This window comes from Thunnus albacares, chromosome 20 (assembly GCF_914725855.1).
Source record: "Thunnus albacares chromosome 20, fThuAlb1.1, whole genome shotgun sequence".
Lineage (NCBI taxonomy): Eukaryota > Metazoa > Chordata > Actinopteri > Scombriformes > Scombridae > Thunnus > Thunnus albacares.
In genome coordinates, this window is record NC_058125.1 from 21,342,121 (window position 1) to 21,364,031 (window position 21,911).

The 21,911-nt window shown below is 38.3% G+C and overlaps 2 protein-coding genes across 4 annotated transcripts; both read left to right on the forward strand.

The window, feature by feature from the left end:
* Nucleotides 1-10,880: 10,880 nt before the first annotated feature.
* On the forward strand, nucleotides 10,881-13,539 carry LOC122970720 (dickkopf-related protein 3-like). 2 transcript variants are annotated; one of them, XM_044336887.1, is made up of 4 exons: nucleotides 10,881-11,275; nucleotides 12,007-12,181; nucleotides 12,302-12,503; nucleotides 13,260-13,539. In XM_044336887.1, exons 1-4 carry the CDS (start codon nucleotides 11,117-11,119, stop codon nucleotides 13,318-13,320), a joined length of 597 nt encoding a protein of 198 aa, XP_044192822.1. In that variant the 5' UTR covers nucleotides 10,881-11,116; the 3' UTR covers nucleotides 13,321-13,539. The 2 variants fall into 2 exon arrangements, with proteins under 2 accessions (XP_044192822.1, XP_044192823.1); XM_044336888.1 differs by lacking the exon at nucleotides 13,260-13,539 and having other exon boundaries at nucleotides 12,302-12,507.
* A 1,046-nt stretch (nucleotides 13,540-14,585) lies between these two features.
* Nucleotides 14,586-21,900, forward strand: tectb (tectorin beta). 2 transcript variants are annotated; one of them, XM_044337904.1, is made up of 11 exons: nucleotides 14,586-16,481; nucleotides 16,562-16,637; nucleotides 17,041-17,231; nucleotides 18,892-19,043; nucleotides 19,122-19,224; nucleotides 19,444-19,547; nucleotides 19,681-19,764; nucleotides 20,388-20,550; nucleotides 20,990-21,068; nucleotides 21,251-21,283; nucleotides 21,552-21,900. In XM_044337904.1, exons 1-11 carry the CDS (start codon nucleotides 16,434-16,436, stop codon nucleotides 21,623-21,625), a joined length of 1,107 nt encoding a protein of 368 aa, XP_044193839.1. In that variant the 5' UTR covers nucleotides 14,586-16,433; the 3' UTR covers nucleotides 21,626-21,900. The 2 variants fall into 2 exon arrangements, with proteins under 2 accessions (XP_044193839.1, XP_044193840.1); XM_044337905.1 differs by having other exon boundaries at nucleotides 14,589-16,481; nucleotides 19,152-19,224.
* Nucleotides 21,901-21,911: the final 11 nt, after the last annotated feature.

Below are 21,911 nucleotides of genomic sequence, written 5' to 3' on the forward strand. Positions count from 1 at the left end.
CAGGTTTCCTCATTCAGAGGTGGTGGGTTGGGTGGATGTCTGAACTCAACTTTGGACTTTGCCACATGAGGCCGCTGTTTGTTTCCCGCAGCCATTTGCAAGTGACAATCTTCTAAAAACTGTAACTACGATTGTCCCCTAACGATAATCCTGTGGTTATTATTGTTAACTATAAGGAACTTTAACTCACACCAAATGCTTCTCTAATCTTAACAAAGTGATCATTTTAACCCAAATCTTTCCCTAAACCTAACCAAATGTTTTTTGTGCCTAAACCTAACCAGACCTTATTGTCACATCATTATTTTTTAACAGTGATTTTTTAAATGGTTTTGGAACGCACAGACAAATGATTTTGGTGTGTCGTTCTTGGGTGCATAGTCAGCAGCGTATTTGGTCGTTTAATTTGGAGGACTTGTTGGTATTTACAGCAGCAGGATGGTTTATGTGGGATTGACTCAAAATAAACTACTGTGCTTATGTTCATGGTAAAGAAGCAACATGTCACCCACTGCAGGGGTGTGATTAATTGATGTGTTTTTAATCTTTTTTGGACAATGGAGCTGTATAGCTCAGAGGAATAATCTATTTCAGGCTTTGGCTACATAGACGATATTTGTTTGTGGGATAAACTCAGCGTTGGTTTTGATTTTTCTTTTCATCGGATTTGTTGACAATAAGGAAAACACAGAATATAACCACCAGAACCACCAGATCTCCCGGTGGGATGGGATGATGAAATATCTGTATCAAATTTTGACATATACAGTTGTTCACAACACTTGACAATGAAATATGTTTTGAGCTCCCCTGATGTTTCTCTAATGTTTCTGTCCATTCCTTGATATTCACTCTAGCCGTCAATCTTATGTTCATGTGGACAGGTAGGAGACAAGGCATCGTGCTGTGCTTTGTAGAAAAGGAACAGGCTTTGTCAAATTCTTACACAGCTGCTGTGGATGATAAAATGTGCCTCCACAGAGGTCAGAAAATCCCTGCACAAGACTTCATTCTGTACCAGAATACACCCAAAATAATGTGGTGCATAAAAATACATGTACAGACATAAAACAGGCCAAAACTATACCAAACAGTTTAGGAGCCTATAGCTAGTACTATTCCATTTGGGGAGTTATTTCTTTCTTTAAATTTCTAAATTCCTGTCTGTGATTTTTTGAGCTTCATCTGTGTGTGGGGGTGTTTTTTTCCCTCATGTGTCTGGGTTTACTTACTCCCTACTTGTTCATGAGATGCCACTATTAGGCCAAAACTCTGAATGAGTTTTGGCACTCCAGTAACAACACAGATGTGCTAGTCGAACTTTGACATCAGTGGGAGTTTTTGATTGAAAATGTGTTCAGAGACAGACTAAACATGTAGATCCAATGTTCTAGTCTGAACTTGCTTTCATGCGTGTATCATGTATAAAAAGTACATTCGCTAATTTTGTTACGACATCCGATATCGTTGCCAAACCTCAGAATTTCCTGCTGACTCAGTGTTGATGTTTTGAAACTCAGCTGCGAACTGTTTTAAGTTTCAAAAAGTTAGGGGAAATCCTTGAAACTTCAGCCGTTGTTGATTTGGAGACACCTGTGTCTCGTAAATATAAAGTTCCCAGTGTTCTGTTCCAAATTAATTGACGTGTATTGACCACTGGAGGCAGCAAACACTTCTTGAGCAGCTACTCTGTTAGAAATGCAACAGAAAGTCAATATTGTTGTGTCGCTGTTTGCAAATACTTCTGATATAAAGCACCAGAAATTACCATATTTCATTTTGTAGATGCTTCTGAGCTCACCTTGCGACAAATGCATTAAATTTAAACTAAATTTCTCAATTGTTCCACAATAAAAAACATCTTGTGGTTCACTAGTTGAACACTTTCATTATGAAGCCGCAGCAATAGGAAGTGTCCAAAGTTCTTTTCAAAAAGCCCAATTTTTCCCTGTTCGCACTGAAACACAAGGTTGTCGTTTTTAGATTCATCCACTCTGGAGACGGTTTTCAAAAAGCTCTGTTTTTAGATGTGAAAAAAATGGCTTAGTGTGGATGTACTCTAAGGATGTGTCCAAAATCACTTCCTCGTAGTGCTTGCTAACATTACTCTCCGCCATTTTATTTGAGTGTCTGAATTCTGAGCGGGAATTGTATGCTCAATATCTCTCTGTAACTACCTGTAGGCTCTTTTTTACAGAGATCCCGCATTATAGCCGTAAAGAAGATCCGTCATTAAGTCGCTTTGCTTGTTTACGCTGATAGCGTTCAAGATTCAGAAGCGTGACGTGTAATACAACAGCGTCACCTCCCTGTCCCGCCACGCTGGCTGTCCCTTTTACACACACAGTCCATCCGGCTCTGTGACTACCTCTGGATCCGGCTTCTTGACAGAGCAACTCTACCCCCCCCCCCCATACTGAGTCCGTACCTTTTTATACAGAACAGTGAGGCAGAATAAAGGCGCAGCGTTCCCGCTGTAAACAGGCTGTATAAAAGGAGCTTTGTAACAGCCCATTCAGTGAGCTTTTATAGGTTCTCCCAATGGTTTTGATTTTTTTTGTCATCATATTGGTTCCAAAATAGGCCTGTATGTTGGTGTTAACATGCTTCCATCTATCTGATTATTTTTTGACATCCTTACTTTTCACACAAAAGTCAAATTTCACACCAAGCTGTTTTTTTTTTTGTTTTTTTTTTAAAACTCTTCAAATGAAAAACTCTGAGATCCACTTAAAATTACAATCCCAGATTCAATTTAAATCAAGGGAGGACCACCATGTTTGCCAAAAAAAGCCAAAAGAGGGCATGTAATCCATGGGCATGGATTATGAATCCAAGGGCACAGTTTACATTGATTGATTGAATTGTTTAAGTGTCCTGCACCTTTCTGGTGCTCAGCCCATATGGGCTTACAAGACACTAGACAGTAATAACCAGGATGGCCACATGACAGATCATAATATACAATTCCACAAATTCAGAAACGAGAGCATTTCGGAACATTTAGTTTACATGGGAGGAAAGTCCCATTATGATGGATACAGTGTTCTCTGTCAGCTGCCAAGCATCTCCTATAAATCTCGCTAGAACAAAAATCTTCATATTAAAAAGCCAACTCAACACATCAGACAACCAAAACAAACCAGGGTTTTTCATTTGGATCTTTTCAAACAAACAATTCCTCAAGTCATTGTACAAAGGGCAATTAAATACAAAACGAAATTCATCCTCGACAGCACCAAGATCACAAAAAACACATAAATGTTTTTGGGAATATATTTATATCTGCCTACTTCAAACACCAGTGGTAAAGTACTAGTTCTTAACTGAGCACACAAGGACCTTTGGCTTCTCTGTAAATGTAGCTTCATATATGGTTCTGTACAATAATCGTCTTTGATTTGAATGTAGTTTCTAAGCTTTAGCTTCTTACAAATATCTTCCTTCCCTACCCTTATAGATCTTTAATATTTTTTGTTTGACTGTATTTACATTACACTGCAAGTTATAACTGAAAATAAAAGTCAAATCAGAAAGAGAAAATATTGCAGCAACCTCTCCCGACCAAGGATAATTGTGTGTTCGATTATAAATCCGTTTCACGGATTTACACATTAAGTTTTTTTTTCCTACCATGTGACCCCAGGGGAGCTCTTACTTAAGACATTTGATGTTGTTTTTCCTTTAATTTGTCACCCATTTGTGGATAGAAAAAGTTTTAGCAAAACAATTGAAACCAAACAAAGCTTGTAACCCAAGTGATGCATTGATCCAATTATAGCAACGTCATTGGGATTTAATTTTCACAGGAAAAATATGGTCAAACGTCACAGCAGAGAGGGAGAGTACTAATTTTCTCGGGGTTGGAGTGCCAAAAAGTCACATAACACACACACAACTAAAAGCACAAGGGGGATTCACAGTTGCACTGAACCATGATGAGGAGTCAAGAAAGACAGATGGGCAGAAGAAGTGGAAAAGGAACCTCTCAAATTCATCGCCCCACAAAGTATGTTTTCTCCTGTGATCCTGAATATTTGACAGGCCAGTTTCCTTGAATACCATTTGCTGTGATTTTAAAATCATAACAGTGGGGAATGGCTTGATTTGCAACTATTGGCCTGCAGTGACCCTTGCTCCAGATTCTCGTCTTCCTTTTTTTTTTTTTTTTTACCTGGCACAAAGAAGACACAGGGCTGTTTCCCATTATAGTGGGAGTCACACTCCTCTGTCTTGTTCCAATTGGAAACAGGTTATAGAGAACATTATTTAAACCTGACCAGAAATGCAGTTCAAACCTCTGAGGCTAAAATAAAAGACAGCTTTGGTTATACTGTATTTAATGATGAGGTAGTGCATTTATCTATTGATCTATTTGTCTATGGACCCAAAACAATGAACACGTTTTATTGTGATTAATGTTAACACTACAAGTTCTTGTCAAAAAATGTGTTTTTAAAGGATTACTGCCATCATGTCTAAATAATCGTAAAGGACAGATGTGGAGTCAGCAAGCCAGGCTTATTGCCATTACTGGAAGCTGACAAGCCATTACATGTAGTGGTTTCCTTGTGTTTGAGCTGGGCACATGGCATACTTGTCCACTCCAAAATGAATCAAATTCAAGATCTTTGTTGTAAGTCATCCCTTTTACTTGTTTTCACTGTTTTCTGCATTAAAATATAGCAAAAAACAGTCAAGGTTTCTACCTTTAGATCTCTAAAACAGCAGTGACCCATTTACAAATAACCTGACAATGAACATTAAGTGTCATTAACTTTATTGTTGGAGAGACAGATGTTAACACAGATAAAGATACCTCACTTTTGAGACAATCCACAGTTAGTGGTTAGAGTAGACATTACTGCATCATTCCAGACTGATTGGTTAAGGGAACTCAACTATTGACTGTGATGACAAAGTAACCAAAAGAAGTACTTCAATTTTTGTAATAAGTCTGAGAAAGGCTGATAAATATTGCACATAATTTTGTGATACTGTAGGGATTGATCGGGCTACATCAAGAATTTATAGTCAAGAAGTGGCCCAGTGTATTCTGGTTCACACGGATACAATATCAATATTGGACGATTCTTCAGAATCACATAATGTTAAGTGCCAAGGTTTTTCAAATTCTTTCTGTCTACAATAAGAAGAAAGTTAAGATTGGGGGAAGATTGTGGTCATGGCAAATGAACAAGAGCTCATTAGCCATTAATCCTCTCATTTATTCAAAGGTCTACTCCACAAAAGAGAAATGGTTTGCAGACAGGAGAGAAGTGTTGATGGTACAAATACAGATGTTGAATGTGAATGTATTTTCCCATTAGCATCTGAGCTAACAGACTTCCTAACTTGCTAGCTCAGAGAGCTTTTTCCCTTTTCTGTAATCTTTACTGAAGGAAATAATGTATAATCATAATTCTATTATTATTATTATAGTTGTTAATGTTATTATTGTTGCTGTGCATCTTTCTCTCTCTCTCTCTCTCTCTCTCTCTCTCTCTCTCTCTCTCTCAAATTTCTATTCAATTCAGTAAGCTTTATTGGCAAGAATGTCAGATGAACAATATTGTCAAAGCATCAAGGATAATACAATTCATTAAATAAAATAAAATAAATGAATAAATACAAAGAACAACAAAATGGCAGAAAACATTAAACATGTGGTTTGTGTGTGTGTTTGTGGTGTTTTCTTTGTTTTTTTGGGGGGCATGTTTGTTTGTGTGTGTTTGTGAAAGATTGTTGGATGATTGAAGATTCGGCCAATCTAACCTTACAATTAGTCCTTAGACCACTGTGTGTGTGTGTGTGTGTGTGTGTGTCTATGCTCTACTGTATAATTACATTCACTTTGAATAATCACATATACAGATGAAAAATATTGCCATAACATAAAGGATAATACAGTTCAATCTCTCTCCTCTCTCCCCCTCCCTCTTTCTTTGTCAACCCTACCAGTGGAGGCAGATGGCCGCCCCCCCTAGAGCCTGGTACTGTTTGAGGTTTCTTCCCGTTAAAGGGAAGTTTTTCCTTGCTGTCGTTGCCAAGTGCTTGCTCATGTGGGAATGTTGGATCTCTGTAGATTAAAGAGTACGCTCTTGACATGCTCTATGTGAAGTGTCATGGTAACTTTTGTTGTGATTTGGCGCTATATCAATAAAAATTTATACTTGACTCAACTTTGACAATCTTGACAGCAAAATACCAGGGAGAGTAAACGGCTCAGCACAGAGAAAATGGATAGAAGCTTGGAAAGCTATTCTGACTGACTAGTGCTAATATGTTTCTATCTTGATAGCATGTTAGTGGTTAGCACATCGGCTACAATCTCAGCCTCTTCCACTGCCTATTTTGTGAGGATGTATTGATTAAAATTTTGTTGTGCCACTTTCTGGTGTGACAAGGCCATAAGATCTGATATAAAACAACATGTTGAGTTTTATTTTGGCTGCATGATTTTGTAGATTCTAGTGCTCTTTTTTTGAAACTACTATTTTTACTATCCCCATGTTTAATAATACTACTACTTATATAATATGCCAGCAGAGCTCTGTAGGTGTCTAAACAATATGTACATTTCTGGCGTTTTTGTTCCATAGTCTGGAACCAGATTGTTTAAGATACAAAAAAGGAGTTACAGAAGATATAGGATGAAAGATGAATGATCGCATTTGTTAAGATATGACACATCAATCAAAGACAGACTAATCAAATCTTGACAATTTTCTACAGCTGCAGAAAACATGAGTGAAACTGCATTTTACACGCAACCTTGACATTTCTAGTGCCATTTATTGATTATAAGCTCTACTTAAAAGTGTTTAAGGGCAATATTTGCTTTCTGTTAGCATTTTCTGGCTTAATTTCACCCTTCACTTCACTTAAAACAGCTCCGCCTGTGGTATGGAATGTCTGACCACTAACACATTAAATGGCACTGGGGTATTTCTAGCACATTGTTTTAAAATGTGACTTCAATTTAGAGAGTAAACGTTAGAACGCTGTGTGCTCAAATGCTGACATTCACATTGCCAGGAGTATTACAGAGCTGCAGCCAGACACCGGCAAAATGACAACACTGAGCGATTCCAATGTGGGCCATTTGTCTAAATTTATTCCCAGTTGCAGCAATGTTAATTAAGACACCTATATATGACCATACATATATTGTATGAAGATTGGTACCATTGTTAAGTATTTGAAAAACATTGTTTTAAATCAAAGGTAGGGATTGTCCGTTGGTTGGTCCACCACTTTGGTCCAGATCGAAATATCTCAACCGCTTTGATGGATCACCATGAAATTTGGTACAGATGGTGATCCCCAGACCTTTCCCCATCCTCCGGGCAAAAATTTCTGTTTATCCAATACTTTGGACTAAGTATACTAAATACTTGCAAAACGAATTACATCCAATTGGCTTCAGTTGTACTTGATGATCTTGATAAAGATCGCACCTGTTTCGCATCAGCATGTACCCCGCTAGCATGACTGTAGACTCTTAGCCTTGTTTATAATAGATTATGTATAACCTGTCAGATTCTTATTTTGTTTATGATACCAATATAAATAAGTGATTAAAGCTGAGTGTTTCTGTATCCCTCTCATAAATTGTAAAGCTCTCTATTCTACCACCATCACCACCACTGACAAACCAAACTTTTAGTGCGCATTAACAGAGATCCCTCCTCTTCGGAAAAGCATACTGGCACATAACCTAAGAACAAATAGCCCAATTAACATAACACTAACTGCCTATAATCCCTTCACCCTCCCCTATCTATAATTATTCATTAGCCTAAGAAGCTGGCATCTTCTATATCAGGAAAACAACACCCTAGCAGTGTAATACTGAAACTACATATTGAATCCTGGAGAACCAAACATTTACCCCATTGTTCTTCAACTCCCTGAATACACATTCACTCACTGGGACTCATTTCCAATCGTCCATCCATTCCAGCACTGAACATGTTTTTTTTGGTGATGGGAAGGCAGGCTCCTCATGCCTTCAACTATTCATAGCTCCCTGTGGGGGGTCAAGGTCCATTACAATGGACAAACATCACCCTGCCCGTAGTTTTTGTTAGTCCCTAATTGCAAGACCCACGGTTATGTTGATTGTGACAGCAAGCACATTCATTACAACGTCATTAGCAGAGTCATTAACACTGGGAGAGCATGTTAAGGACTGTGTGGAGACAGTTATCTGCCATTGCCGTTGGGTAAATGAAAGGGGGGGATACCTTGCTGTAAGTACAGATGTAGAACAAGAATACGTGTTTGGAGAAACATAAAAAGTAAAGTTAGAGTTGGAGTCTGAGTGTTGCAAAATGCAGTGCTGGGAATCCAAAACCACCTCATTAGGGAGTGAGGGGAATTTTTAAATGATGTATAATCATCACAAGTTTTCCCCAAATGTCCGACTAAGGTTCCAGTATACAAGTTTCAAAATATTGGCTGCAGTAAGGTCCAAAAGTCTGAGACCATTTTCCCATTCAAGTGAATAGGATGCTGATGCTGAATCTGCAGGAATTTTGAATCTTACTTAGAAATCTTTGTGACTCAAAAAAGGTAACTGGGATGGAGAAAAACGTATTCCATTGTTTCATTTATACACATAAATCAATACACATAAATCAGAACAGTTAAACTTCTCATATGGCTGCATAATCATGATACAATACTTATTTACATATTGCTAATTGATCCAGTTGCTGCTATTGTGCCTTCTAATTGACAGCCAATTACGTCATTAGTCTGTGTTAGCCTGTTTTGATAAGGACTTAAGTACCTGGAGCTAAGATAGCTGCAATATCTACACAACGGATCTGTGCTGTCTGCCACTTAGAATATGTAAATTACTAACAATTATCCAGGCATCTCAGTCTGAGTGAAAATACTGAATGCTAACGAAACAGTGAATGCTAATGTCGGGGAAAGCTGCTCAGACAGTTTGAGTTTGAATTAACACAGAAGTTATGGTTAAACAAAATAAAGTTCAGCCTTTGTTGGAGAGATCATCTCTCACTCTTCCCACAGTAAATGGACATCTCCAGTGTGATCATAACTTAAAGTAGCATGGAGGGTTCAGATCCTACCTGAATTAGATGTAGTGCAGGTCTTACAAGGACATGTATCGACCCACACTCGCTCTTTAAACTTCTCACATCCAAGAATTTCAAGTCAGTACTTCTTGAGCCAAGCTGTTCTGATGAGAAGGAACTTGATGAATGAGCACAGAGAAAGATTCTTAAATTGATAGGATGTGCTTGACAACACTTACATGGTCAATGAAAACAAACAAAAGTTTATAGCTGTTTTCCGCTTTGCCCTATCATGTAGATTTATGTGAGGTAATCTCCATCTGTAGTTTGTGTTTTGCCATGGATATTTGCTTTGTCCAACATGCTGTGTATGAAATTGTATCTGCGTGAATCACTAAGCTTGGGCAAAAGCTGAAACTTCAACACCTCCTGTGAGTCCTGTTGTTTTGCCAGAAAGAGGATTTTCAGGTTACACGGCAGAGTATTGCTGCCACGATGAGAGAAAATGTGCTCTGTTGTTGTTTCTTGTTATAACAAAAATGTTTTTCTTGTTTTAACACAATCCTTCTCACGTTATAACAATATAGTTTCATGTTATAATTACATACTTTTCTCCTTATCCGTACATATAAAATTGTTCAGTTTTAACAGGAAACTTTTCATGTAATAATAACATACCACTTTATCTTGTTATATTGCAAAACTATCTTGTTATGGTAATATATAACAAAAAACAGAGCAATTGTTTTGTGTCATAGTGGCAGCAATACACTTCCGCAGGTTAGCCCATTTGGTGCTAAATAGCCAAAACAGTCCTTTGACCACTGCCATCTCTTAGACCAGGGCCTGTACTTATTGTCTCAGATAAAGAAAACAGTCCTAAAAAATTCTCATAGTGATAAATATTCCGCCCTACTTTAAGATCTAGGAGTAAAATCATTTTATCAACTGTCTTAACTTGGGAAATGATTCCTACAGTATATCAGCTGATATTTAGCGTAACAGTCACAAAACTTCTTTGTCTTCTTCTTTTGTTTATTTTAAAGCCACACTGACAGCATATTATCAAACCCTTGACTTCAAGGAATCATTGCATCTCAAGATACAGAATCTGAAATTTTTCAGGATATCAAAGTTACTACCCTCTTTTTTATTGTAATGGATTATAGTTGGAGTGATTTGTGGTCTTATTCCTTTTGAGCAAGTAAAAAGATATCAGAAATGCTAGATAAATATGCAAAAATGTGCAAAAATGAATGTTTGTTTCCCAACAGCAACTTGTCTCCCCTCCACTCACTCCCCTTCTCCCCCTGAGAACTAATCGCTGATGGTAATTACATTTAATGAGATCATGGGGTCGTCTGCGGGGTGCACTTCTGCAAATTGCTCTCAGCGTGGGGTCTGAAGAGGGATAGGGTAAGGGGGGGCGGTCGAGGTCGGGGCCAGGAGTGTTTGGGGGCCAGGTCCCACAGTGGCTTTACCTGTCACTCAGTGAGCAGTGAAACATGACATGTATTTGTCTGCTTTTGTCCTCCTCGTTTGTTTGTCTGACTCTCTGAGATAACCACACAGAGGTGGTGCTTGTCTCGGCTCTATTGTGTGAAGCTGTTGTCAGCCCATCACGTCCATCCATCCCCTCCCGGCCCCATCTCCCTTCTTTCCCTTTCTCCCTGCTCCACGACTGGTCATTTTGCCACTATTTTCTGGCTGCGGGGGGCGACCAGGGCAATTTAGTTAATCCATTAACAACTAATTGTCTCCTCCTACCCTGTTGTTTGGACAAACAGCTAGGTGGGGAGGGTGGGGGGGGGGTCAAGCCCTGATGACCTATAAAAGTCACACTGGAAGAGGTGCCAACCACTGTCACTGCATGGATCCCTGCAGTCCTGACTTTCTACACATTAAGTGGGACTTTTCCATCTCGATAGAACACAAAAACAAAACTGTTATTTTGTTGTGGAGTCATCAACAACTGACTCAATTTTCCTTTCTGTGTGAGTCACCCAGCCTACTTGATTTCAGTTTCTCACACTTTTTTATTTTTTATTTTTTATTTTTTTTGTTGCATGGAGATGTTGGGGAATCTGTGGATGATCTGCCTGTGTATCAGCTTCTCCTGGACCGATGCACACATATGGGCCTGGATGCTCAACATGCCTCACAGTCCTCCCAAAGAAGGAGCAAAGGCACTTAGAGAAAGTGTCCCTGTAGCTAAAGCAACCACGGTAAGATACTGGATACTGTACAGGAATATAATGCTGCTCTTGAATAAATTTCAACCTTTATTTAATCCTCAAAAACACACTGAGCAATAGACTTTAATGTGTATTACATGTACATACATACACGAATATTCCTTTGGGCACAGGCAGTTCTATTTTTGTGTAGTAAAATATTTCTTCTTAAAGGATAGGTTCACAAATGTTCAAGTCAGTCCTAAAAGAACAGTCAGGCACCCAAACAAACACTGACACATATTTTTCTTAATGTAATCATTCCTCCTGGTCATAATAGTCATTAGAAGATCCCTTCATAATGCACTTTCAGTGTTAGTGATGGGAGACAAAATCCATCCCTCTGTGCAAAAACTAATTTTAAAGTTTATTTGAAGCTAATATGAAGTTTCAGCTGCCCAAATTAATCAAATCGAGTCAATATCTTTCAAAGTCACTGTCTTTTTTAGTGCCAAATTCCCTCTTTTTGTTACGATCTTTCCACTGCAGCTGAACAGGAAAACACATTCTGTCACAAAGTGTGCGTCGAGAAAAGTTGCTCCCTAAGTCAGTGTTACTTCTCTCTACTTATATGTAAAGTGTGAGGTGGTTACTTTTGCACAAGCGCAAGACAGTGAAGTCTTTACATAACTATTTTCAGGAAACTGCTGTTACAACTTAAATTTTGGACATTATTTAAAGGAAGTCTTTCAAGTTTTAATATATTCCACTCTTTTCTTCAGGCTGTGTGTGACCACGACAGGGCATGTGGGCGCGGTTTCTCCTGTGATCGCCACTTTGGTCTTTGTGTGCCCCTACGAGGGGAGGGCCACTACTGTCGGAGGGACGCCCAGTGTGTCCGTGGGCTCAACTGCATGTTTGGGAAATGCCACCGCAGCATCCCCAATGGACAAGAGGGTAAGAGTGCATCTCTGCAGTGTCAAGGCTGGAGTTAATTTTTAAACTATTTATTTATGACCCAATCAACCATTCATGAAATAAACTGTTCAGAGATTAAAGATGATTCTTGTCATCCAGGTGCCAGGTGTAAAGTCAACAGGGATTGTGGGGCATCTATGTGCTGCGCCCGACACCACGGTGAGCTGGTGTGCAAGAGACGGCTGATCCGCGGTGAGAGCTGCTATGTGCCAGATGGCGGCCTGGCCTTCAGCATAAACCAGATTTGCCCGTGTGATGAGGGGCTGCTGTGTCGTGAAAACAGGGCACCACACTGGAGAGAGTAAGTACAGCAAATGAATACAGCTGCCTCTGTGGCTGGTAATTGTATGAAATGTGCACATACTGTTTTTTGAAGGCTATCAGCTGAAATGATTCACTCAAAATACATCTAAACAAAACTGGATTATTTTAAGTGCCCAGATTCCCACTAGGGTCTCTATTTGTCAAATGGTTGTACAAAATTTGATAAATTGCAAATTGGTTAGGGAATTTGACCTCAAAATGTTGTTTTAAGACTTTGTTTTAGTTCATATTGTGCAAACAAAGTTTATAGAGGTGGAGTGTGGATAGATGGGAAAGATCTAATGGTCACAGTTATTGTTAATCTATCGTCTTTTTTATTCCAAGCATTTGTCAAAGAGACTCAAAGTAACTGACAGACAGAAAACCCCAAAGCACAAATTGTTAACGGAGGTGGTGGTGGGGAGTGGGGTCAACAGGGCCACCATCCCTGGTATAACGAAAGATGTAAAACTTGCTGTCATGTCTATTAAGAAATAGTTGCTGATATTATTAAATGCATAACAAGCTTAATGTATATGCAACAGTTATTTAAGCTTTAACACCTTTTTTTTCATCCAACATGGCAAAGGAGAACAACTTGTAACTCACTGAAAACCATCTTATAGGATGTTTTGTTATATATATATACTCTATATGCTTAAAACGTCCTGTTTTAAACGTTCAATATATTTGCAAGTTTTCATACTAAATCACATGATTTACCAGGCTCAACCTCACCTTGTTTGTCTTTCAGGAGGGATTTTATTTACCAACCAGACCGTACAAGTTGGACCTGCCAAGTGCCCAAACCTTGATGCCAGTCTCAATACTAAATCTATTTATTATGTAAATATGTTGTATATGATTGTACATAAAGAAATGTACGTATTTCCCTAGACTCTTACAGCAAGGATTTTTTTTTATTGTTTCATTTTGTACATTTTAACAAAAGCACTACTGTATGTAGCCATGGTGTCTTATACAGTATCTTCTTCATGCATTTAGTGATCTTTGATTATATCTATAAATGTCTATTCTCCTTCAATTTAATGAATAAAAGAAATCTTTTTCAAAAGCAATGACCATATCTTCCTTTTTTAAAAATTCAACTTACTGTGCTCATACACACACACACACAAGCATGATATTGTTGAAGGAAAGGTTTGCTGCTCTCTTGTGGTGAACATACAGGTGTTTTTCAATGATTATATACAAATTAAACCAAAATATAAAACAGTGTGTCAAAACTCCTTGTTTCAGTCTACAGTAGGTGAGTAATTCAAAATCAAAGGATGGATTTTGGGTTCAGTATGACTTTAACACTCCTTTGGTAGATTTAATTTATTGTTTAAGCTTTAATTATTCAGGAAATTGCATTGAGATCCAGATCTCTTTTGCAAGAGAGTCCTGAGAAGAGGTTACATATATACAGAATCACAGTAAGACAGCTCATTCACATCACAATCACAAAACAATCGTCCTACACACTCACAGAAACACTACTTAAAACAAACATTATGAAGAATATCAGCTGACAAAACTTAAGAGTTCAGAGTTTACATGAGGAACTTTTAAAGCCAACCTCTCCTGTGATCTGGTGTCATGGTTATTATCTCTGAGCTCAACTAAGGATGTTAAATATCTCAGCAATTTATGTTGCAATAAGTTATAAATGAAGACACAAGTATGAGAGTATTGGGGCCACACTTTTAGGGATGAAAAACACATTTCAAGATTAAGTATTTTCACATGTTTTGAGAGAAAAAGGTAATGAGTAAAAAAAAAAGGTCTAATATTTTAAGAATGAAGTCATGATTTTACAAGAAAACAGAGAATAAAATGAAAGAGAGTGATATTTCACCCTCAAAAAATCAGTCACACCTTTATTTCCCCAAGAGAAAGTTGCATTGGGCCAAATGCAAAGTTTTGAACATAATCTGCATATTTAACATATAGAAATTTCACATACAATGAAGAATTTAATAGCAGAGGCCCTTGGAAGCAACAGAAAAAATAATAAATCTCACAATCTAACATAGCCACATTGAAACTAAGCCGGCTGCAAACTTACACAGCTGTTTCAGAAGATAGACTTTGTCTATAGTACCGCTTTAAAGCTCAAAGTGGACTTTACCGACACATGCAAACAGACTCTGTCTCCTTCTGAGCTCACTGAGGACGTTTCTTGGATCATAGGCCCGTGGTTACATAACATGATGGAATTTCGCAGCTCCTGATTGTTAGCATCACCAGATGCTGTAACGCTAGCTGTCCCTTGACCCACTCTTAGATCGGTATCTTCCTCGAACTAACCCTTACGAATTCCCCCGTTGCTCCATTCAGATGCTAATCGTCTGCAGTTTGCCCCTTCAATTGCAGGGTGACTTGAATTGTTCTGTGAAGGACATTAGTTTCTAACCTCTTGGCTATCGTTTTACAGCTCTTATCATTAAGTCTTTGCAAGGAGCTACTTGATTCTCTGTATGGAACTGCATGTGAAACAGAAAGATTTCAAACTTTATTGGTGCATTGGTCATCATATCTAACTTTGCTGATTTTTCCTTTGAGCTACTAAAGTTTATTTGGATTTCTTGACAAACTTGATGTAGACAAAAAGCAAAATAAGATAATCTGTCAGATGAACTAGATCAAAAATGATGTGTGCTCAGGTAACTAGTGTAAATATGAGGTTATGGAGGCTTTAAGTAGCTTGATATAAACCAATATCCATGGTGTAAAGGGTCAATGAGAACGCACGTTTCACACACACAAGAGGCTAACAAGACTAGCAGACAAAAGCGATATCTAATAGCTCAAGACTGTGTGAAACCTTATATTGCTGAATGCTGCAAAACACAGGCCTATCATCCCCACTTAAGAGCACTAGTTACTAGTGTCGCCAGCTCTTATCTGAGCTAGCATCACATTTTGAGGTATCCATACATGTCTGTTTTCACTATTTAGCTTCTTAAATGGCATTCTGTTTCTTCGCTTTGTCCTCTTTGGCCAAAGGGGACAAAGTGAAGTAACAGGGCTGCCTGTTTCTCTGTCCGCCTAAGGTTCTGTCCTCAAAATTTGTTTGTGACATGACCAAATATGCAGCTACACTTTTAGATATTCTCGTAGAAATGACACTAAAATCTATGTCCATACCAATTCCTACAGTATTTTATCGCTGGTCAGATGCAAATATAAAAATACATGCAAATATGTGAAATTTTGAAAAAATGGAGATGGATGCTGCAAATTCTATTATCCCTGAGTTGTTGGCAAAGTTAATCATAACTTTGATATCTGTGAGCTTTATTTTGACCTTGAAGCTGTGGAAATTTCTGTCTCATCGTCCTCTGCCACAATGATGCTAAATATATTAGAGCTACAACGAGTCGATCAATAGAAAGTTAAATTCTCTTTTTACAGCTTCTTCAATGTGAATGGTTTCTTTAGTTTTCTATGATTGTATGATATATCATATCTTTGGGTTGTGGACTGTTGGATATTTGATGTTGCATCTTGGGCTTTGGGAAACAGTGATCGACATTTCATTTGATAATGAGAATAATCATAAGTTGAAGCCCTAAAATATATATCAAATACATTAATGACCCTCATACCAGTCATAATTGTTTTGTAAAATTGACAAATTATCCATATACTAGAAAAGGTGACTTAAACCCTCTGAGTGCTAATCCCGAGAGACGCTGGTGATTTGAAAGTCAATGTCTGACCAGCACAGAAAGCTTTTGTGAGCAGCCCCACAATAGAGCTCTCAAACCAGTCCTGCTGGGATGGGGGGGTGGGGGTGGGGGGGAGATGGGGAGAAAGGATAAAAGTTGATTACCTTCACCTGTGACAGTATAAAACGCCTCATCAAGTTGTCAGGACGTTAGTTGTAGAGTCACTGGTGCTGGTAACCTGTTGAAGAGCCATGAGGAGCCTCCGGCATCAAACTAGACCAAGGTGTTTTCCCACACAGGTGAGTCAGACTTACAACTTTATATATTATCTTTAAATAATCTGTTAGTGATCAGATAATGATTTGAAATCTCTCTGCAGCGTCACATAATGGCCTCCACCGCTGCACTATTAATGCTGTTGCCTGTTGCTTGGACCTGCTCTCCCCAAAAAGCAGGTAACAACACTATGGTACAAAGATTAGTAGGCTAATTACTTCATGTGCTTGTAACACATTAGCATCACAAAACACTGGCCGTCCTGCAGATCCCAGGGATTTCAAGCAATCATTTGTCTGGTTCATTGGGAGTTTGACTTTTGCACAACGTTATCTCAAACATGCTTAAGTCAATTTTTATTTATTTCAACCAAAATCCAAGAAACTTGTCTCAGAAGGGCTTTACAGTCTGTACAAGAGCAAAAATGTAACAAAAGACACTTTAACAGGAAGAAAAGGGAGAAAAAGAGGAAGAACAACAGAGGAGGGATATGTTTTCCAGGCACACAAACATGCAACAGATGTCATATATACAGTAGACAGTGATTATTGCTATGATTTCTATGTTTACGTCTTATTTCAGACTATGTTATGGTGTCATGCTTCCCCAACGCCATCATTGCTAACGTCCCAGAATGTCCATACGGCTGGGAGATTGACCAGCTGTCCCTTGGTGGGGTCTGTTACACTGGAATACACAGCCCAGGCTACTACCGCTTCATCATCCCAGATCTGACACCCAAAAACCACTCGTACTGCGGCACACAGTCTGAGGTGAGACACGGAACGGCTATTAAAAGGTCAAAAAACATATTTTGTATGGAGACACGCAGGTGTTTTTCATTTAACTCGTTCAAGTTCTGAGATGTCTGTCTCCACACCAACATAATAGAGGTCAAAGTCACGCTCACAGCGCTGAAAAATCCCATGTAAAAAAACCCTCAGCAGCATCAAAGTTCTCAGAGAGACTATTTCTGCATTAGAAAGTCTTTTCATTGTCTCCTTCTAGTTCATCGGTCATTGTTGCCAGTTTTTTCTTTTTGACAAACTTTAACAATGTGTTTTGGTGTATTCGTTTCTATTCTCATTACTATTGTTTTAACTATAGTCATCCATTTCATACCCCTCTGTGAGGCTCACAGGCTACAGAAATACAGAAATGAAAGGCACTTTTGTTCCCTGAGTTTGTCCTTAAAACAACACTCATTCCCAGGTTTGGTGCTGTTTTAGTGCCGAGTTTTGCCCGGAAAGAACTAGTTGCTAGCATATGACAAGGCAAAAGTGTTTGTAGCTGTTCCAGATTGCCACACTCGAAAGCCACATTTAAAAGCCGGCTTTCATTAGAGAGGGCCAAGATCCAAAATGGGGATAACGGCTCAGGTTTTCAGAGTGTCTTTCCAGGAAGACATTCATCACAGTGTTGTGATTGTTTGTTCAAAAGTGACTGAAATAGTTGCGCAAAGAATGAAAAAAGAGCTTGAGGGAGAAATTCCAACCCTGCAAGGCTTCTCTGATTATCAGTTTCGGAAAGTTACAGAATTATATTTCCAACGTCAGAATGGTGTGGGGGAGGAGAAGGTTTCTGAAGCTGTTCGACCGTTCAACAAGCACTTCTGCTGAACTATACTGGCCCCTTTAGACTTGTACTTGTTTTGCCTTAGAGGAGGCACTGCCCTAAAGGTTTAAAGTCAGGGAACAAAAGTCTCTTGTGCACAGCAAGATTCCACAGATTACAAGAAAACTGCAACAATTAGCCGATTAATCGATAAGTCAATCGGTAGAAAATTAATCTGCAAATATGTTGATTATTGATTAATCATTTAATCAGTTATTTTTAAAGAAAAAATGTAAAAATTCTCTGTTTTCAGCTTATTAAATGTAAATGTTCTCTGGTTTCTTTAGTCCTCTATAACAGTAAACTGTATATCTTTGGGTTTTCGACTGTTGGTTGGGACAAACCAAGACATTTTAGGTTGCATCTTTGGCTCCGGGGATGTCGACATTTTTACCATTTTCTTAAACTTTATTGATCAAGCAACAAATCGATTAATCAGGAAAATGATTAATCAATAATGAGAATAATCGTTAGTTGCAGCCCCAGCTGCAGCCTTGCTCTGGAAGATGTGCACTGATATGCATCTCAGGCTATTTTTAGGTAGATATACAGTAAATTGCCCTGCTGAGACATGGCTATAAGCCTGCTTATATGCACCACAACACCTCTGATCCATAGTAACCAGGCCATTATTTGTAGAAAGATATGCGGCTGTTAAATTTAAAAAATATTTTTTTCAATGCTTGAAAAGCACCGGACACTCAAAACTTGGGCAATTACAACCAAAACTGTTTGAATGGCTACATATCACTGGGTGAACTGGCCCTTTAAATGCACTGCTCTTTCTTCCTTCTGATGTTGTCCTCTTGTTCTCCACAGTACATGCCTGGCAAAGACCCCAAGTACATCTTCTATAACGCCATTGTGTCCAACGATACTTCGCTCACAGTTAGAAACCAGCCGGTCAACTACACCTTCAGCTGTATGTACCGAGCAGCCTACCTGGTTAATAACGCTGTTTTCAGCCAAAGGTAAGCATCGATCCAGGACACGAGGCGCTCACAGTTTCTGTGTGAAAGATATGTGCATACTAACCCAATGACTTGCAGCGTTTTTACTAAACCCTCTGCTTTTTCCAGAGTGGCTACAGTTTATGTCAACAACGGGAGTTTAGGCACTTTTAGATCACAGTTGTCTATGAACGTGTTCACGGTGAGTAGCTGCTCATAGATTAACTTTCTCCAGTGGAAGCCTTTTGCAACATGTTTAACGCAATAATGCTATTGTTAGACGTATCTTTTAGTGAATGTTGTGCCGAATAGCTGTCAGGAAAAATAAAGGTATCATTAACAGGTTATTTGAGTTTTACTGGCCATGAGATGCATATGAAAGACTGATGAGAAATTCAAATAAAATGTGTATATTTTCTAGAATTCAAAGTTCCTGTATGCCAAAGATGCTCCCTATGTAATCGACACCTCTGAGATCGGCTCTGAAGTCTTCATCGGCATTGAGGCAAAAGGACTAAGTAACAGGTGCGTTAACAAATTCAGAAGTTTAAAGTTTGTTTATATTCATACAGTGCTGTATATTCCTGTTCTATTCTACAGAGCAGATGCCACTAGATTGCTAACCCATCTTTTTATTATCATTTACTTTACCTTTCAGATTCAAAGTTGTCATAAACAACTGCTGGGCCACTCCTTCGCCTTACTCCACTGACAGGAAGAGGTGGAGTCTCATCATTAACAGGTACAATGTAAAACATTTTCAACTTAAAAACATAAGTTCCCCTGCTACAATAAAAATGTTAACTGAACTAAATTTGTAAGTTCACTCACAGGTAGAAACCAGCCGGTTATAGTTATAGGTTGTTGTAAGATTTGCCTTCAATTTACATTTTCTCGTTTCTTTTATAGCTGTGGTTGTCACGTGTATGAGTGTAGGGACTGAAGTAGATTCAATCTATCATGGTTTGCATTGTTTTCATTTTTATCTGAGGAAACAACCATGATGTAACAAATATTAAAAGGGTCTCCGGTGCATGCTGGGAAGTCTGCAGATAAAATTAAATTATCATTTCAAGTCACAAGACTGCAGGTCAACTTATTTGTATAAGTTCTGACATTGTCTGAAACTGACGATGAGAAAATGTATGTTGACTTAACTTGAAATGAATAAACCTTTAACAACATTCAGTTAATGATAAAAGATCAGTTGATTCTACTCAATTCCTCTCTGATGTTTTACAGTGTAGTTGAATGTGAAATAATAGTTCTCTAACTCCACTTGATTATGGGATGAATTCTCCAACAAATTCAACAGTACTGTTAGGTAAAAAAAAACAAACAAAAAAAACATCTGTCTTTCAACAGCTGCTCATCTGACAACACTGTAACTATCTTTGAGAACGCCAAAGACAGCCGCTCCATGTTCAAGTTCAACTCTTTCCGCTTCCAACGGCTGGAGAAAGTGTCCACTGTCTGGCTTCACTGTGAGGTCCAGGTTTGTGATGGAGAGAGGCTCATCTGTCAGCCTGTGAGTACAACATGTTTATATAATATCTAACATTCAAGCGTTGCAGATATGTCTCATTCCATATACCTATTGCTTGTAGTTTTCTACTTTAGAACTGTGACATTAGAGATATCACTCAAGTTCCTCCAGCCCTCGCAATGAATACTGTTTATTTTATTTAATCGATAGTGACATTTCTCTACCAAGATGTTTATTTCAGCTTGCGACTGGCTGCTTTACTTCCTGATGGAGGGGAAGATATTTGAGCCAGAGTGATTATAAAGGCTTGGAAGGACTCAAAACTTTGTTGAAAAAAAATGCAAATGGACTAAAAAGGAAATTAAAAGTTCATCCCTCTAATCTGTTTAGTTACACTTAGTTCAGTCTTACAAAATGTGTTTGTTTATATCCTGATCCGGTCTCCTTTATTTTTTGCTTTGCCTTTATTTCTTCCCTAAAGGGCCCCTGCACAGCCAGAAGTTTGACATCTGAGGCAGAACCAAGTGGCGGGATCCTTACTGCTGAGTTTCAAGTTAAAGGTATAGTACACCATGTTATATTATGATATTTTGATCTTCTCTCATTATAGAAATAAACAAATAACTTAGATAAGAAACTGTAGCATTGTTAGCTTCTCTCATTCAAATTAAGACACTCAAGCTGACAGTTTGCAGTTTGTGTTGTGTAGTGTGATGTGTTGTCTCTCTCTATCTCTCCACAGCTGCTGGGTCTTCTAATAATGGACACACAACAGGTAAACAAGTGTGTGTAATGATAACTGTGATTTAGCCAGAATTTTAGAAATACTGAGGTCATGAATCCAAGCCTTAATTTACAAAAAAATGAGACTATAAAATACCCAACCTGTTTTTTTTTTAATACCTCCAGTTGCTAAAACCCCAAATTCCCAGAGAAATATGAAAAAAGTCCTCAAAAGTAGCTTTGATTCAGATAATATTGTTGAGAATTGTTTCTCTTTCATTGGTTCATTAACTGTATTTTCTTTGCCTTTTCCGCCACAGGAGCATCACTTATCATCCTGCTTGTGATCCTGATAAACACATGTTGTGATCTAGTAAATGTATCAAAAATGTAGTAAAGCGTACATTTCCAATCATACATTATTCATTCATTCATTTATTCATTCATTCATCAACACACACACACACAGAGGGGAGTATCACCCAGGACTCAGGGAGCGTATGAATACATTCCCCCCCTTCATCCTTTACTTGTCATGATCTAATTTTCTCACAAGTATTATTTGTAATTAGTACATTTATTGAGGCTTTGGGGATCCATTTGTGTATGGATAATCTTATTAATGTTATATACATTATTTCACTTCTCCAATAAAGATCAAACAGAAATGGATTCTTGTC